Here is a 19,616-nt window from a genome sequence, read left to right on the forward strand (position 1 = left end):
TCTAGAGATAGGGCTGGAACACTGGTATATTTATAAAAGCTCCGTATGTGATCATCATGTGCGGGCAGGGAGAGAACCACAGACAGAAGGCTTTAAGACAGATGGATGGTTACATCACGGTCAGCTTAACAAGCTGGTGAACCAATGATGCTGAGTGGAGAAAAAAAGAGGGATGCCTCCACAAAGAACTGATAATGATTGGTGATGTTAGGCAAATCATCTGAGGATCTGAGTCCCCTGGGGGGCGGAACCGGAGGCAGAAATCAGAGCAGAACACAGGTCAACTCTGGGGGCAGGAGGAGTTTATTCAAGATGCTCCCTCAACCTCACTGGTCTTTCCTCTCCCTGCATCTCCCAGGTACATAATATCCCTTTGATTCTTCCCTCACACCATTGCACCAGATTTCACTCCTTTATGAGTCAATTCAGATTATCTAAAGTAAATGTAATCAACTCATGCTCAGATTACAGCCTACATTTGAGGCCCTTAAAACATCACTATTTTCTGGAGACATTTACATTATGGAATAAAGAGGCTATACATGGTCCAGCTGTCTTCTGGGTTTACCTCTCCAAATCACCTCTCCACCCTACCCTCTTGCCCAGGCTGACCTGTAACAGACTATCCAAACAATTCCCCTGTCCTCTGACTTCCTGTTGGGGACAGCACTGAGGAGCCCTGAAAGGAGATCAGAAGGAAGGAAGAGAGGGAAACTGGGATATACATTCCCCTGGCTTGCTCGCTGTAAGGCTGCCCCAGATCAACTGTGCACCTTGGCCCAAAGCCACAGGTTGGTGCAAAGACAGAGGTCCTCTCAAAGTGGCTCTCTTCTTGCAGGTTCCAGTTATTCCCACCCCTCACCTTCCTGTCTAGGACTGCAAACCATCTCTGTTTTTACAAGACCTTCTTACTCTGCCCCCTCTCTTTTAAACAATTCCTTTATTGAACCCAACAAGAATTACCCTAATTTGAGTGATCTGTTTCCAGACAGGCTCCTGACATATTTGTTGGCCAAAGATTTTCACCTTCCTATTTTTCAAGCAATATCAGAGATGTATGCAAAGATTCAGGGGTGTTATAAACTATTTTGAAGAGATATACCAGAGTCAAGACTAATCAGAATGGATATCATCTGTATCCCAGAGGCCTGCTACTGGCCAGGAGAGGCATTAAACTAGATCATGAGAGGTCAAGAGAAAGGGGACGCAGGATGGATAGGGTAGTGACTACTTTTTCATCACTAATGAAATATTCCAGTATCTCAGCAAGTATAGCCAAACCAGCTGAACATTTGTGAGTCCTGTATATAATGCTGTTCATTGTAGAATGCATTATGACAGCAAACACACAAACCAAAAATAATTGGACAAAATTTGTATTGCCAACAACAAATTATACCCACTCCAGTGTTCTTGCCTGGAGAATCCCAGGGACAGGGGAGCCTGGTGGGCTGCCATCTATGGGGTCGCACAGAGTCGGACATGACTGAAGCGACTTAGCAGCGGCAGCAGCAGCAACAACAAATTATAGTAGGTTCATGTCTTCAAAGAACAGTTATTAATACATGCAGATAATTACAAACTACTTGGAGAAAAGAAAGCAGTTACAAATAGTACAAGCTGTAAAATTCCAATTTTGGTTAAATATGTGTGTTTACATACAATTAAATTAGAGTACAAAGAGTGAGGATATATGAAAAAATGTTAATAATGTTTATCTGAGTAGAGAAATAATAAGTTATTTTAATTTTCTTCTTTAAAAATATTTTTTCCAAAATTTTTGCAAATAAATTTAATTATTATAGCCAAAATAACTTTTTAAAAAAATGGGGTACAGTATAAAAAAAAAAACTTGATACATTACATTTTATATTGAATCTTAAAGCCATTTAGTGATTATGGTGAACATTTTCACTTCATTCCATCTCAACTAAGATTTATTGCTTAACCTTTATAGACCAGATTAAAGAACTGACACACTTCAGCACTGATGAGCTAACCACCAAGTGGAGAAGGTGGACAGACTAAAAATAACACATCATACTAATACAGGCAAGAACAAAAACAGCTGAAGATTTTAGAATGCAGGGAAAGGAGAGATGACTTTTGTCTAGAAGGAGGTCACGGAGAGCTTCACAGAGGAAGTAATCACTGAGCAGGGCTGTGAAGACTAAACAACAGTTCAAAAACCAGATAAGGCAGGATAGAACTTTTCTAGGAGAAAAACAGTCCATGCAAATGATCCCAGGCATGAAACAGTCAGGACCTAATGGGAATTAGCTCTGCTCCTTCTCCTAAAATAGAAACTTGCAAGGATCTTGACTTTGAGGGCAGGGAGTAAACATTTATGAAAAACATACTATATGACAAGAATTGAGTTAGTTCTGTTTTTTTGTTTTTTTCCTCCCAACCAAGACCATATCACAAATAAGAAAACTAAGGCCCAGAGAAGTAACAGCTATTTTAGACATCTCTGAAATTACACCTTCAAGGTTAGTTAATTTTATATTGTTCTGTTTATATGAAATCTTCCCTTCCCTTTTTTCATATTGTATTCTATCAGTTGCTCTCATTACATGGAAAGGATTAAGATGAATTATGGTGTCCAGAGTTTTGGATTTATTTATCTACCACAGAACTTCCCTCTTCCTAACAAGAATTAAATATTAACTCTCTGCTTATATCTGTCCAGAGATGGGGGTGCGGCGGCGTGTGTATGAGTGTGCGTGTGCGTGTGTACGGGGCAAGTAGGAATGGGACATGCCGTAAATCTAAGCAGTATGGGGAGCAAGTAATCAGAAAATAATGTGTGCCATATTGGAATAATCACCTTAAAGGTGAAACCGTCAACGAAAGCAAGGAAATTCAACACAGGAATTAAATTCTTTTAAAACTACAGGATGTCCTGAACTCTGGGTCTTGTAGAATTTATCATAACAATTGACAAATACTTTTATTTGTTGTTTTTAAAATATTTTCCAATATTAACCATTTTAGACCACTTATTTTTATTAGAATGGGTTAATTCTAGGGTTATTAATTTTTGCTACTTCCTAAGTATGAAAAAAGTAATTCTTTAATAATATGCCTATGTGGACCAAAATCTAAAAATGTTTAATATAGGTATCAGGTCAAGGGTCACTCTACAGCCTCCTGGACAATGCAGGAATCAAGTTAAGTTCAGTCCGTCTCTCACCCATTAGCGGATTTCACTTGGGCATAAATTTATTTGGCCAAAAGAATAAATTCAGTTTTTCTTCAGTACAAACCAAATTACTTTCTTAGATGTTTATTACTTTACTCTACTTAGATCTTCTGTCTTTGAAGCCCAGGCATCCTATTAAGAATCTTTCAATAATTCTATTACAGCTCAATTATAGCTCAATCTTATGCCACCTGACTTCAATGGAATATTCTCTATAAAAAAGCAAGCTGACTTGAGTTCCTTTAAACTTTTAGAAAGTTAATTAATATTTGCCAAGCACTTTGAAGATAAAATGTGTCACAAGTAGTAATTATTTTTTAAAAATAAAACCACAGGGAGCTACTATTCTATAATTTTGGTGCATCTTCATTATTTTTTTAATCCACAGTTCAATATCCCTCAAAGTGAGGAGGCGGAACAGATATAAGCATATAGTCTGTATTTTCTTTCAAGTAAATGCAAAGTCAGGCCAAAATAAAAATGCACTTTTCACACCACATTTTGCTCTCCAGAACTTTCAGGCATGAGGCCCATTTAAAAGCACTATTTTGGATGTGAAAGAACCACTGCATCCAAAAGCAGCATGAAGGAAATGGACCAGATTTAAGTCCCAGCTCTGACTCTCAAGGCCCTGTGATCACAGGCCACAACTCCCATTAATCCAAACCTGGAGACATGGACTGTATCATCGATGCAGATCCCTCCACCCAGCCATAACACTACATCTGTGTTACCCCAAATAACCAAGTGTTAGAATTCAGCCTATTTTCTCTGTGTGTCAAACTGTCAAACACCATGATTCAGACTGGCTGTGGAAATTTGATAAATTATATATTTAACACTTTAATAGACTTTAAAAGAATGCTCTCTCAAAAGATAAACTCCTCGTGTATTTAATAGTGGAAATCTAATAATTTAGAAGAACCCATTGATTTCTTTGTAGGAAGTCATAAACTGTGATGATGTTGAGGTTAGATGCCTGCCCTCTTGGCGGTACCTCTGCACATTAAGCCTTTGCACTGTGTAGCCTTCATACAACTTGCGTTTGTGTGTGTGCACACATACGATTTACAAAGTGAGTACACGATAGCTGTTTATGGAGGTCAGGGGCCCTTGGCAGAGAAAGTGTGAGCGTTACTGAGACTGAGCACATTAGAAAACCTATCAATAGAAAATTACTTGCGAGGCTTGATTTCTATAGAAAATGTCTCACTGCATTCAGTTTGTCAAACTCCTGACAGCCTTCCAATTTACTAACTTGATTAGCATAAAATGCCCACTGGCAAAAGCAAAAACCAAACTGTTTAAATCTTCTCTCATTCTGATGCTGCCAAAAAAAAACTTTTTTAAAGATTTTAAAGGATGGTCAACAGGTTTAAAGAAACTTAAAACATTTAAAAATTTTAGGTCTACTTAGAAAATGTTGTTTTTGTATATTAGCATTTACTTTGCTTTTGTCTGTACCAAGCAGGCATTTCCTAAAGTTATAACCAAAATTCAGTGAAAAGCACATTGCTTGTAATGATCTGAGAGAAGCTGGCTAAGTGAATAAAATTTTAAAAAGCATTTACTCCTTTAGGACTCATAACTGCAGTATTTTGCTAATAAATCTGTAAAAATTTCATATCATCTGTATTAAAGATTATGCTTCTGAATTAGCAACCCTTAAAAAGTAAAATTAGATTAATTAATAAATTTAAATAGTATAAAACACTGCAGATTTGAATTTAATTACTAAATATATTCCCAAGTCCAGGAAGATGATAAAATAGCTATCTTCTGTGTTACTGGAATAACATTCGCTTTCTTCCTCCATCAGTCCTACTAGAATTTTACCTGTGGTGATGAAGTATTCCACAATACTAAGGGTGGTAATTTCAAAACCTAAAGTTAGTATTCCCATGTCTTTCAAGCTAATAACTAACCAAGCAGAATATTTTCATATTAAAAGTCCTGCAAAGCTTTGAAAGGTTTGACAAGTTAATACCGATCTACAGAGGAGCCAGCAGAAAATAAAATATACACCAAAGTCATTCATGGATGGAGGGTAGAAAATTCCTGGAATGGTGAGAAAAATCCTGGTGTAGCATATTTTGCCCTGGCAAACAAGGTCGGTCTTGGGTGCTTCCTTCCCAGGAAGCTGAATGAACGTTGACTTTTTAAAGCGCCCGTTCCCTGAGGTGCATTTTCTCAGGAGGTTTTATAAAATGCAAGCATAACAGTGCCTGTTTTGACAAATACACCATCTTTTTGTGCTCACAGGCAAGTGTGTCTTGTCACTTGGCGGACTTCTTAAAAAGAAGCCCTGCCCATCAGAAATTACTGAGATATAAGAACAAGAATTTTTAGGAGGCAGGGATCAGAAGAGTCAAGGGCGATATAATTTCTCTTGTTACTAATCATAGGTATAGTTACCACTCAAGCCAACTGGAAGCTGAAAAGTCTTGAAGATACAAACTAGAAGAAAAACTAATAGGGATACTGTAGATTATGATTCAATTAAAGGAAGAATCACAGGATTCTTAGGATGTGAAAGCTTGGATGGACTAGATTTTTATTGGACTAGATTGGGGATAGTCTATTTTCCTTAGTTAACAAATTCAGAGAAGTAAAAACAAGTCATCTGTGAGACCGCTTAACCTACAAGAAATGCCAAATTCACATTAAACGCGCATGATACGATTTGCTTATCTAGTATGTGGTAGGCTATACAACAGAGAGTAAGCCAGGCTGTAGAGGGGACAGCCTCAGAGTACTTTTTCCTCTCTTCCTGACAACTGTGACAAAGCCGGCAGTCCATGCACAGAAGGATGTCAAAGGCTCAATTACTTTGCAGTTAAAATTTCTTTTGGAACATTTTGCCCTATGTCCTCAAACATTGTTCTTGTCTGTAATCTCTACATATTCACATGGACATGGAATTTTCCAGACAAGAATACTGGAGTAAATCTGACTTTTTCTGAGAGGGTAGGAGGTTGGGGAAAACATTTTTTGGCCACTCGTCGCATGCTTGGAATTTTACATAACCACTCTCAGTTAATCTTGATCATCACCCTGTGAAATATGGTATTATATCCATTTCACATGCGATAGAACTGAGGCTCCAGAGGCTGAAGAGATCTGCCAAGGGCCAAAGAGCTGGGAAATGGCAAAATCAGGATTCAAACCCAGTTCGGTCTTGCTCCAGCTCAGGTGCTTTCAATGAATTTATTTTAAAAGTATGTTTTAAATATCTAATTCTTTGTTCAAGGAGTAGGCAGGCAAGCCATGCAGCAGGGTTTTCTCTTACTATAAGCATTACTGTGGGACTTTCAAGTGATGATTTTGCGCTTGAAACTATTATTGGAAGAGAGGCAAAGTGTGGTCTTTCAGATTAGCCTGCTTGTTACCTTCTTGTTCTCAATCCTTTTTCCTCAAGGCTTCCAAATACTTTCCTTCCATATTCTGTTATCTTTAATACAGACTTCCATTTATCTCCCTCCACTCTCGGAATTAAACAGAACCAGTGTTCTTTGGAAGGAATGATGCTAAAGCTGAAACTCCAGTACTTTGGCCACCTCATGAGAAGAGTTGACTCATTGGAAAAGACTCTGATGCTGGGAGGGATTGGGGGCAGGAGGAGAAGGGGACAACAGAGGATGAGATGGCTGGATGGCATCATCGACTCGATGGACGTCAGTTTGAGTGAACTCCGGGAGTTGGTGATGGACAGGGAGGCCTGGCGTGCTGCAATTCATGGGGTTGCAAAGAGTTGGACACGACTGAGTGACTGAACTGAACTAAAAAAATGCTGGCTCAAGTACTAAAATGGTATTGGTAGTTTGTGACCATTCATGGTGGACATGCTCTCAGTATGTGATAAATAGCAGCATTTTTACTTCTCCAGTTTAACTCTGATGCTGTTGCTACAAATTCCTGCCATGTGATATGATCTGGCCATGCAATAGGAGAGCATATATGTTTCCCTAAGTAGTAACCAAAGAATTCTGAAACAAGATCTGCATGTGTGTAAAAAGTAAGTATGATGTGTGATGGTCACAGAATTCAAGTTTCAAGTAGCTTCTCCAGTTCACAAAGCTTCAAAGTGGCATGATCTACATTACTAAGCAAGCTTCATTCCAGGGCCTATGCTTCTAACTACTTGGCTATTTTGGGTCCCACCAGAACTGACTATAAATAAAATTATTAATCACCTCAGACAAAATACTAAGAGTCTAGTAAGAGTAGAATCAAAGGATAAACCATGTTTTGAAGAACGAATACTAGAATCTATGAGTTCTGCTTTTAATCAGACATACATTATCAAACAGATGAGGTAATTTCAGAAAAATAAAACTAGTATGAAACACAGAGAAAAAGGAGTAGGCGTTCATGAAACCATGAGAATTACATTTTTATGTGACCCACTGTAGGAAATGCATTTCACATCATGACCTGTTACACAATACATGACACGTTACAAAAACAAAAGTTTTACAAAGCAATACTTAGAATCACTGTGTGCAATGCACTTTGCTATTTCACTACTTCCATTCTTAAATAATCCTTATGGTGACGCACATAATTGATCTCATGAGACACAAAGGGATCAGGCCCACACTTCAAAAACCTCTCTGCCAGAGGACTGTTAAATTCTGTGCTTCCACTGCCTTTATCTTGTTCGAGGGAGACATATTAATGGATTACAGCATTCTTTCCAATGAGTCAAGTCTCAGGACTCTTTCCAAACTCGTGTTCTAGGCAGCAAATATCAATTGGAGTTGGGACAAAGACATGACACGGTCACTATCTAAGTTCCAAAGAGACAGGGTGTAGAGCTAGAGCAGCTCTTTTAGTTACTTGCTCTCTTCATATACTTAGCACTTGCTTTGTGACTGGCACACAAATACCCACTAAAAGATGAATCAGTAAATGGTCACTAGGATTAAGAGGGTAAGGTTTGGCTCTAAGAGTTCCTCTGTGAATCTTTTCTCTCCCTCTCTTGGCAACTTTGTTATATCTTTAAGTGTAAAGCTTTTATGATTCAGTGGTTTAGAATACTGTATGTACCCTCCCTTCTTTACAAATCCCATCTTGTAATAGTAATCTGCAATAGGCTAGTTGATGTTATCTCTATTACTTTCAAAGACAACTGGTTCACAATGAAAGAATTACCAATTTTTTGAAGTTGTAAACCATGGATTATAAAGTTGAAAACCATGGCAAAGTTCCTTGATAAATTGGTCCTGGAAGGAAGGAGAAAACTGACAGGTCAGGACCTGGGCTGGATATCGGTACATCTACGCTCTCACTTCAACCTTTCAACATGATCAGTTTCATAGCATTACCCCATCTTACTTGTGGGGTAAAGTAAAAAAAGAGGTGAGGTCACACAGTAAATGTCTGGCAAAGACAGTACTGAAACCTAGGTATTTCACTGCTCTTTTTATTACACCTCAGCTACTCCTGAAAATGGCATATTAAGTTACAAAGAAACAATGATCAGAAGCCTTGAATCCATTTGAAGTATGTGAATGTAACACGTTATCATACCGCAAAAATAAAACCCAATACCTTAGTAATATACTTCATCGTATAACATTATTTTTTCTTCACTGAATCTCTGTGAGTTTTTCATTGCTGGGTATATTTTTTTTGGCAGCTGTTAATCTTGGCTCAGACATAAATTCTTACTGCAGACTAATTCAAATGTGTTAAGTCCTCTAACAGAGAAAAAAAACGAGACTCTGTGTGTGTGTTTATGTGGGTCAAGTGCAAGGGGAAACAATATATGATTTGGCGGTGTGTAGGGCAGTTACTCCAATACTCTTGCCTGGAAAATCCCATGGATGGAGGAGTCTGGTAGGCTGTAGTCCATGGGGTCGCTAAGAGTCGGACACGACTGAGCGACTTCCCCTTCACTTTTCACTTTCATGCACTGGAGAAGGAAATGGCAACCCACTCCAGTGTTCTTGCCTGGAGAATCCCAGGGACGAGGGAGCTTGGTGGGCTTCCGTCTATGGGGTCGCACAGAGTCGGATACGACTGAAGCGACTTAGCAGTAGCAGCAGTAGGGCAGTTAAAAGAAGTTACAGGCAGAATTGCAATTTTAGCCTTTGGGCTCTCATCAGAGGCAGTACAAAGACAGGGAGTAGAAGAGAGCAGCATGGGTCAAGTGTAACTCACATCCACCCCCAAACAAGTGTACACAGCTTGATAAAGTCACAAAATCTACAATGTGTAATTTGCCCAATCACAATCATGAGTCACTGTAAGAGTTACTAAGAAGGTCATTTGAAAAAGTAATTTCTGCTATAAGTTTACAACAGTAGTTCCTAACCGGAAGCAATTTAGGGAACATTTGGCAACATCTAGAGACAGTTTTGGTTGACACAACTGAGTAAAGGCGCAGGATGCTGTTACAGATTCTACAAGGCTTGGACAGGCACCCACAACAACAAATTATATGGTCAAAATGTCAAGAGCGCCAAGGTTGGGAAAACTTGGTTTACAGGTGACACGGTTATCTGGGCAACCCAACTGCTATACTCCAGCTGCCTCTCTGGCCTCAGTCTCCTCATCTGTAAAACGGAGATGATAACAGTACTCGTTTCATGCTGTTGTTGTGAGGGTTAGAGTCTTATTATGTAAAGCATGTAGGACAGTGCCTGTGGCACAGGGAGTGCTCAGGAAATGTTTTTTATCACAACCACCATCTTGACTACTATAAAAAGTTATCATTGTGCAGGCAGGAGACCCGGTTCAATTCCTGGATTGGGAAGATCCCCTAGAGAAGGGATAGGCTACCCATTCCAGTATCCTTGGGCTTCCCCTGTGGCTCAGTTGGTAAAGAATCCGCCTGCAATGTGGGAGACCTGGACTCGATCCCTGGGTTGGGAAGATTCCCTGGAGAAGAGAAAGGTTACCCAATCCAGTATTCTGGCCTGGAGAATTCCATGGACTGTATAGTCCATGGAGTCGCAAAGAGTCAGACACAACTGAGCAACTTACACTTTCTCATTGGAAATAATTTCAGAAAGATCTCTTATTACAGTAAATCATCCAATTATACTTACAAAATACATGAGCTCATTTGATTCTCACCACAGCCCCGTGAGGAAGGTATTAGATTAGTATTAACCTGGTGGCTCAGATGGTAAAAAATCCACCTGCAATGTGGGAGACCTAGGTTCAATCCCTGGGTTGGGAAGAGCTCCTGGAGAAGGGCATGGCAACCTGCTCCAGTATTCTTGCCTGGAGAATCCCCATGGACAGAGGAGCCTGGCAGGCTTCGGTTCATGGGGTTGAAAAGAGTCAGAGACACGACTAAGCGACTAAGCACACAGCACAATTTAACGAATGTAAAAAGTGAGGCAGAGAGCTTTTAAAAGACCTGTTCAAATCACAGAGCCAGAAATTAAGTGCTGAGCTGAGACTCCAACACAAGGTTCCCAACATTAAAGTCCAAGCCCATTCCCCTGAGTGGTATCTGTAAGTGGGGGTGGAGGAGAGAAACAGCAAAAACCAATGTAAAGAGTCTTCTATCCACAGTAACCTACTTAACTAAGTTACTGCTAGATTGAGCAGGTAACTAGTAACATTCACTAATTTCCTCTGTGTTCACTCTCATACATGATTATGCATAAACTAGTAAAGGCTGCAGTCCATGGGGTCGCTAGGAGTCAGACACGACTGAGCGACTTCACTTTCACTTTTCACTTTCATGCACTGGAGAAGGAAATGACAACCCACTCCAGTGTTCTTGCCTGGAGAATCCCAGGAACGGGGAGCCTGGTGGGCTGCCGTCTATGGGGTCGCACAGAGTCGGACACGACTGAAGTGACTTGGCAGCAGAAGCAGTATCATTTTCTAAAGTACCACAGGTTCTAGCAGCTACGTTGGTTCCCGCTGACCTAAACAGAATTCATCATCTGCTATTATTTCTGTAAGTTTCTTTTGTTCGTGTCATACTGTTTCTATTATACTAGCTTTTGAATTCCAAAGATTTTTTTGAAGTATCTCTGGTGACAAACTTGTCTGTTTGGCTTTTTTTTTTTTTAATATTTTAAATTTCAGGTGACTTTCAATCTGTGTGTGTAGTCCCTGTTTTTCATTTCAGACACAAAACAGAAAATGATTTCCTACTTTTAAATAGCTTTACTTTAGAATTTGTCAAAAATCTCACTTGAAATGCTTGGATTTGGCGGTGTCCCAGAATGTTTTTTTATATCATTTGTCTCATAACCTCTTTTTCCCATGCACATAAAAGGTCTGCTTTTCTGGATTATAACCACTCTGCTCCAATGGGTCTCAAAATAGGAATTCTGATGAAAAAAAGATAGAGTTTTAATTATTTTTACTATTTAAATGTCACTTTCCCATTAATTTCCATTCAATTCCATTACATTTTTACTTTCTTTTCATGTAAATTTAATTTGTCTAATTTTGTCCTTAACATTTTTGTTTTGACCTCTGAACTCTTTTCTTTTTTTATTATTAAAGTTCTCTTTGTTTCTCTGTGGTTTAATCCTTGTTTTGTTCAGCCTGCAAATTGACTCAGTCCACTCTTTAGCCTGATCTTTTTGCTCTTTTCCTGTGTCCCTACACTGAATTTCAGATACCACAAAATGCTGGCGTGACAAGGGGCCTTTGCAATTATCCTGCTCAGGAGTACAGGATCTTTAACTTTTACAAAGTAAAAAATTAACAAGTCCCTATCTCTTTTGCCATCATAGAGAGCAGTGGAAGAAGCCAAGGGAAATAGAGAATGGTGCTAAAGGAAAAGCTTAGGTCCAAGTAGTGCTAACCTGTAAAACGAAGCAAGGAAGAGAGAGAAAGAGAGGAGGGTGTGGAGGCTGTGTATATGGAATGGTAGTGTTCTCCCAAGGGGAGTTCCCGTAAGTTCCTTAGAAGAGGTACTGTGGCAGGAGGCACTTGAAACTTTGCAAGCAGAGCTGTTAAGATGGACCACACTTCAGAGATGCTTAGACAGCCCTGAGGTGTGCCCGCAGTTTACACATCAACAGCTCAGGTGGCTTACCTAAAGCCACAAGTCAATACTATAAAGATTCAGCACTGGAACACAAGTCCCTTCCTCCACTGCTCAAGCCCACTTTTCACCTCATTCCTTTACTCTTTCTCTGGTGGGTTCAGTTATAGGAACTCTGCTCTAAACTCATGCCTTAATTATGGCAGGCTCTGACAGATTTTCCTCAATCCTCACATCTCCTATAGGCTTTGTACCCACACAAAAGGTCAGGTTTAACAATAAAGAAGAGTAAACGATCATTTACTTAACTAACGTTCACAACAATAACTGAAGAAGATGTAATTACTCCAATTTCCCAAAAGAGGAAACTGAAGTTCAAGAAGGTGCAGTACCAGCTGCACAATTAATGGTAAACTACCCACAACTTGTCTACCACAGTTCAACACACAAACGCATATTACAACTTTCCTGGACAAAGAAATGTCTTCTTTTCACTCATTCCCTACATTCATTGTTTCAAAAAATATTCACTGAACACCTCTCATGGATTAGGGGTTCTAGAGGTTTTAACTATATTGCAATTCCAGTGTCACGGTTCCAGAAAACCACCACAAAAAAACTGTCTATACAGGCTTTTGAAATGATTTTCAGAGAAAATTTACAAGTCATCTAAAAATCAGGCTTAGTTCTTTAAAGATACTACCTATTTCTTTTGGTCACAAACATTGTTACCTGTATCTCTTCTATGTCATCTGTCAAACTTGGACATGAAAGGCTTTGAACTAGTTCTAAAAAGTAAAGGAAGAAAAAGTGCTATAACTGAGAACATTTAAACTGCTATACAAATGACTCCCAGGTTTTTTTTTTACAAGAATTCCACAAATATTCTGCTTAATAACTGTGAAGTACAGCACAGTAATCAAGAACAGAGAGGTGGCATAGCAAAGAGTTTAGTTTGTATCTCAGAGTCACACTCTTTATTAGCTGTTTGAACCCTTTATTCTCACCAGGCCATGGTTTTCTTGTCTATAAAACTGGAATAGTCATGGTGCCCAGATTGGGCTGGCAACAGTAAGGCTGTTGTGAAGATTACTGCAGGTAATTCAGATAAAGCACGTGGAATAAAACATGGCACACAGAAAATGATTAATAAAGAGAGCTATAATTGTCATCATTATTGCTTTGGTAATTAGAAGAATTGGACACATTTTAATATTTGTTTTTGAGAAAAGATCTAGATGAACCCCGACCCTGGCAGTTCTGGAAAAGTTTTGTGTTAGTTCTAGATTAACATGAGAGTTCTGAAATAAAAGAAGCAATAATAAACTATGCTATTCCATTTATAGTCTAATATTCCCAGTATAATCTACATTTTTAGGTGAGCTAATAAAGCCATCCATGTATTTTTCTGAAATATATAGTTCTTATATCATGCATTCTTTACTAAATTTTGCAAAAATTTTCTACTAACACTTAATGGTTAGTATAATGAACATCTTTAGAAGGAAGATTTACTTTTCAAAAAAATGTTTTTAGAAGTGTTCTTAACTGATTGATAAATTACTTTTCTAGTATCATTGGTCTCTTTGCCACAATGTGTTAAATAAAAAAAGGAAAAGAGAACATGAGCTGTTACCAACTACTAAATACATTTATTTTAAAAGGAAACTGACTTCTGTCAAAAGCTTAGCTCATCTTCATCAATAAATATGATTTACTGCTATTTCTCCAGACTGTTAAAAAAATCCAGTTGGTTAGTCTCTTATTTTATATTTCTTTTCATTACCTTTCTATATAGCTTTCTTTTGTTGACAAAAATATTTTTAGTACTTTTGATTGAAAAGCCACAATACTGAAAGAAAATATTATTTGGCTAATTTAATATTTAAAGATTAAGATGTCATATTTTTTCCTCTGTGGTATGAAACTAGTAATTTGTTTCCAGATATTAAAGAGCTATAATAAAATTTTAATTATTCAATTATTAGAAGCAATTAAAATGCTACTTAGCACACATCAATCCAGGTACTAACCTATAATTTTTTTAACTTCAAATTACAATTCAAACTATTGGTGTTATAACTGACAGTTAATACACAAAGATATTCACTTAAGAAGGAAATTAATGTTACTCTTTTCATTAAAAAATCCTAATTCAAAAAACAAAAATAAATAATAAAACAACATAGAATCTTATTATTAGGGTGCTGGCCAACATGCAGCAGCAGCAGTATTTTAAACTATTAGAAGTCAGGCTGTAAGCTATAAACTGTTTCTTTTGCTTTTTTAAATTTAATAGAGTTCCATTCTTACCTATAAAAAGGAAATCAGTTTTGAGTTATAGCACAGAATATTTAAAGGAAATGTCAAGTGACAGTATTACCAGTTAGTTACTTGAAAATCCATTCTAGTAAAAAGCCAGTTAAATGCTAGTTTATAAGGCTTTTCATTCACTCTAGGTAGATTTTACAACAAAGAGCTCTCACACCCTTCATTGCTTTAGTCTTACTGTTTCTTGAGACTTTTTTTTAAAGTTAATTAAGTCGAGATGATAGGTAAAAGGTCAGATTTAAACAAGGAAAAAATTACCAGAACTCCACAAGGTTATTTAATAATGGTTTTATGACTTGAATTTTCACTCAAACATGCACTGTAATTCACAAATCTCGGGCTATTTTATTTTAGAAAGATTTTACCAGTTTGACTTTGTAAGGGGGACCAATTCTTTACTTGCATCAACTTTTAAACTCCAAAACAGTTTCACCTCAAATGTCTAATAATAATTGGTCTTTACTGACCACTGGATGTCATATTTAGATCAACTAGAAAAGCATACATACAAGTTTCTGATAAAGGCCTTTCCGAGCTGATTTATCGTATTTTATACATATCCAATTTATTAATGAGGCCAAAGTCCACCTGAAATTTGACAAAGACAACTTAAAATGTCCATTGTCAGATGACACTGGTTTTTAGACATAGTTCTTTTCCTTTCCTGCTACTCTTCTCAGAATCAGGATTATTTCTAAGCAAAGAACTTATATTTACAATACAAGGAAGAAAGTCCAACAGAGAATTACTTCAGCAGTACTGGAACAGCTTTTACATGAGCAGTGCCATATCATCTCGGTTATATTAAAATGTACCATTTTATTGTACTTTTCGCCACTTTCAAATTGTAACCCCCACCCCACCCCCAACACACACACAAACCAGAGAACTACAATGTAAACCATAAGTAATTCAAGATAAGTGAAAAACCTAACTGCATTCTTAAGCCACAGTCTCCTGCATACTACCCTGGAAAACTTATAATCAAATAATATTCTGGGTTTTGTTTTTTTTTCTTTCCAATTAAGGTTGAAAGCAGTAAGAACAAGGCTACTGCCTATAAACAAATGGCACTAATTTTCTTGTTTGAATGTAAGTCTTTTAACTTCAGCTGTTATGCCCTTGGCAAGGAAGTGGGGCTGAACTAGACAAGACTAAAAGATTTCGTGGGTTTGATTTGCTGTGGATCTGAAGCTGGCTTTGTAAATGGCAGAAGATGGCTACTCCCTTTCCTGCCACTGGAATCAGTGTAAGAGGACAGTGGGGAATCTGACTCTCAGAATTTCTCTTCTGGTTCTGAATTCATGCGGACACAGGCTTACAGGGCAGAACTATGCTCAGCCCACATAGCTTGTTTCATTAATTTTCTCCTCACAGTCTTTCCTCTCTCAGTACCCGATGCTTTGTAAGAGGCAGGGCAGATAGAGAAATGGAAACTGGGCCACAAACTGAATGCCCCCAAGGCCAATAAAAATTACATTTTCCCTTTCTAAAAATATAATTTGTAATTAACATAACCATTCTTATTTTACTCAAAGGATTGGTGCTATTTGCGATTTTAAAAAGTAAGTCCCTCAAAAGGGGCATTTCTCTCAAATGGAAATTATTTAACTTTTATAATACATTTAATTTATAAACTGTCCTCAACTGTTGAATAGCTTGGAAAGTGATATATAGATAATATTTGATCAAGCCATGAGAAAGGATTTTCAAACCAGTTTATATTTTTTGGTATCCACTGTGTATTTTAGCCTCAGTAACTACAAACTGGCTAAAGAGTCAATCAGACAATGAAGAAGAAAGCACTAGGGAATCTGACTGATGTGTATAAATTTTGACCCCAAACTCTTCTTTTTCACCCTTTCCTTGCTTCAAACCAACACACATGTACACCATAATCATACTTGGATTTCCAGCCCCCTTCATTCCTCACCAAAAATATTTTGATAATTGCCTGGACTACACACATAAGATATAGAGAAAAAAGTCTCCGTACTCTTGAATAAAGCAAACACATTAAGGAGCTTATACTGCACCAGTGCAATAACTGGTTTACTTTCTATACAAAGGTTTTTAAAAAAAGGACAAAATTTTAAAGTACTCAAGTGAAAATACACTTCAGAATACAAAGTTCACATTTCATTGTTTCTTATTTAAGACTGACCTACTCTAGACTCAACAAGTTGGTTTTTTTCCTAGTCTATAGAAATACGTTTCAACACAAAACAGACTTTCTTGTTCTCATACAAATGTTTAAAACACTTGGGAGCTTACTCCTAAGGAAACAATCTATTAAATACAGGAAGAAACTGTTAAAATGCAATTATTGATTCTTTTGCTAATTTAAGATTTCAAAGAACTAGAAAAGAACTCTAAAAATCATATCTTTATATGTATTCTAAAATGTCTTCAAAAAGCCATTTGGTCTTAAAGCTAGATTTCATTCCTGAAATGCTAGTAATCAGGAATTTAATCTATTTCTTTCTTACAGTTTAAATTTGGTGGGACCCCATAGATGTTTATGTGTTAAAACTACCTAGATACACTAAATGAAGAAAAACCATGGCAATGTAAATTACATAAAATGTAAATGTAAATTACACAAAAAATTAATGACACCTACTGTCATTAAGTATCAATGTCCTAAGTAAAAGATATCTTACAAATCTATTAATAAAGAAAACTGTCAATGTAAATGATTTAAAGTACTTGGAATTATCCAAAATAGCCATCGACAAAATGTAACTATAACTTAAAAATTTTAAGGCAAATCAAGATAAATATTTTTTAACCTGAGTAAAAATCATATGCAGAAAAATTCTATTTCATTCAGTTTAATACTGTTCACTTGAGGATTTGAGATTTACAAGTATGCATTCTCATTAAAGTTCTAAAAGTACAAATACATAATTTTATGCTACCTTTTAATTTTACTTCCTCAAGCGTTCTAGAGCTTCTAAAATAGTTATCCAGTTATTACACTGTACAAAAACAATACCTTTAACTTTTCTTCCCACTTGGGTTTTAAAAAACATGCTCAAGAATAAAGCATTTTATACCTCCCTTCTTAATCATCTATTTAAAATTTCAAAAACAGCCAACAGTTCACATCATCAGTCCAAGCTTTGTGTCTGATGCAGGCTTTTCAGAGCTATAAAACTTCACCTAGTGAATAACTGTACTTTTTAAAGGAGCTTCTTGAGGGTTCCCCACATTTACCTATTATGTAGACAATATTTCCGCATCTGCAACAAAGTCCTAATATGGCATGAATAAAGATAAACATCACACGCTGATAATTTCATAAAGTCTGATAATTCTACGAAGATAAACACAAATAAAAAACTTTCATTTCGGGGTCTAAAATTCTACTTACGCGGTTTTTTACACCCTAAGTTACGGAAGTTGTTCAACTTTCATAAGGCTCTATCAAAAATTAAGAAAAGAAGTGGGGGCGGCAATAGTTTTTATGCACGGGCTTAAACCACTGTTACTTTTATATCCATCTCTTAAAATCAAGATAAAGGCCTTCACTTAAGGATTAATGTCTGGAGACCATGAAAAATAAGCAGCATTAGGCTTGAAAAAATAATCAGTATTAGGCTTGAATAGTAAGTTAAAAGTCAGTCCCTTCCCCAGCCAAACACAAAACTTCACAACAACTAAATCTAAACTTGGCTGTCAATTTCCAATCAAATTTTTACGGATTCAAGCAACATTTATTTAGAAGAAAGTATAAAGCAGAATACTGTTCATATTTTTGTCCATGAGAGAAACATTTTAATGAAGAGGTAATAAACTCCAGAGGAAAGAAAATAGGATCATTTTCCTAATTCACTTCAAAGCTGCCTGGATTTCAATGAACATAGCTGAAAGGCCCGACTCCAGAAAATGATGAGGGGTGTTCAACCACAGCCTCAACTCCAACCCAAGTGTAGGTCTTGACCGGTCACTCGTAGTCCTAGTACCACTTACGCAGAAACAAAAACGGTCCCGCAAGAACCCGGTTAACAAGTCACTTACGCTCAAGTTTTCCTTAACTTCTCCCCTGCCAAAGCGGCATTAAACGAACGTCTCTGTCATGTTTTTCGCGACAGCCATTGTCTCGCTGTAGGATCGCTGGCTCTTCCAGGAGTGAAGTACTGCTGGAAACGCCAGGATTTACAACGCATCATTTTCCCACCTGTACGTGGCGAAAACAAACTCTAATCCTACCAGGAAGGGATGTAACACACACGCCCAACTTCTCTTCACTCTAAGAGGGGAAAGCCGCGTAAGTTGTAAAGCGGCAGTAATTTTAAATAGCAATTGGGCTCTCGTGAAACATTACTGGTTGAAAGCTCTCGCTCCGCACTCGCCCCTGAACCCACATATTTCCTTCTTCGCGGTTTAGGGGAAGAGAGCGAAGAACCTGGGACTTCGGAGATCCTGCCAGGGAAACAACCTGCTATGTGGGCGAGAGAAGGCGGCGGTTCTGCGCAGAGCCAGGGCCGCGGTGTCCCGGGAAGCGCCGGACCCGGCCGCAGCATCCTCGCTCGGGCGCCCGCGGCCCTCGGACCCGGGCGCGCACTGCCGTGTGCCAGGCCCCGAAGCTCCCTCTCAACTCGGAGTTCGCCTGGCTTCCCGCGCGTTCCTCGCTTACCTGCCGGTAGGGCTGGGGCGATGAAGCTCCGCGCGGCCTCGCGGGGGCGAGGAGGGAGCCCAAACAGGGGCGGCATCCTGCTCCCCCTCAGCCTCCGCCGCACTCCGGTCGCCGCTTCTCCTCTCGGTCCGCGCGTCTTTCTCCTCTCGGCGCCGGACGCGGACCAGAGCGTCCCTGGCCCGCGCCCCAAGTTCTGCGCGGGTCGAAGCCGCACGCGAAGCACCTTCAGGGAGGTCGCCCGGACCCCAGAGTCCCGGCCTCTCGTTAGCGCGGGCGCGAGCGGATACCCCACACCTCCGCCTGGTCCACACCTGCCGCCGCCGCCCGGGCCGCCGCCGTCGCCGCTCCTCCCAGGCTCCGCCCCTCGCCCGCCCCTTCTCTGGCCGCTGCTGCCGCCGCCGCCGCCGCCGCGGGAGGGAGGGGGCGGGAAGCGGCTCCCAGAGCCCGGTGCGTGAGCTGGGCGCTGCGCC

The 19,616-nt window shown here is 38.8% G+C and overlaps 1 protein-coding gene across 1 annotated transcript in view; it reads right to left on the minus strand.

Moving 5' to 3' along the window:
• LOC104998264 (keratin, type I cytoskeletal 9-like) overlaps positions 1-19,616 on the minus strand; it is a 30,615-nt gene that overhangs the window by 10,342 nt on the left and 657 nt on the right. Inside the window, exon 3 of the mRNA XM_010853345.1 lies at positions 19,147-19,609. Coding sequence (XP_010851647.1) covers positions 19,147-19,609 — 463 coding nt within the window. The remainder of the gene's footprint in view (positions 1-19,146; positions 19,610-19,616) is intronic.

Source organism: Bison bison, unplaced genomic scaffold (genome assembly GCF_000754665.1).
Source record: "Bison bison bison isolate TAMUID 2011002044 unplaced genomic scaffold, Bison_UMD1.0 scf7180017864326, whole genome shotgun sequence".
NCBI classification, from domain to species: Eukaryota; Metazoa; Chordata; class Mammalia; order Artiodactyla; family Bovidae; genus Bison; species Bison bison.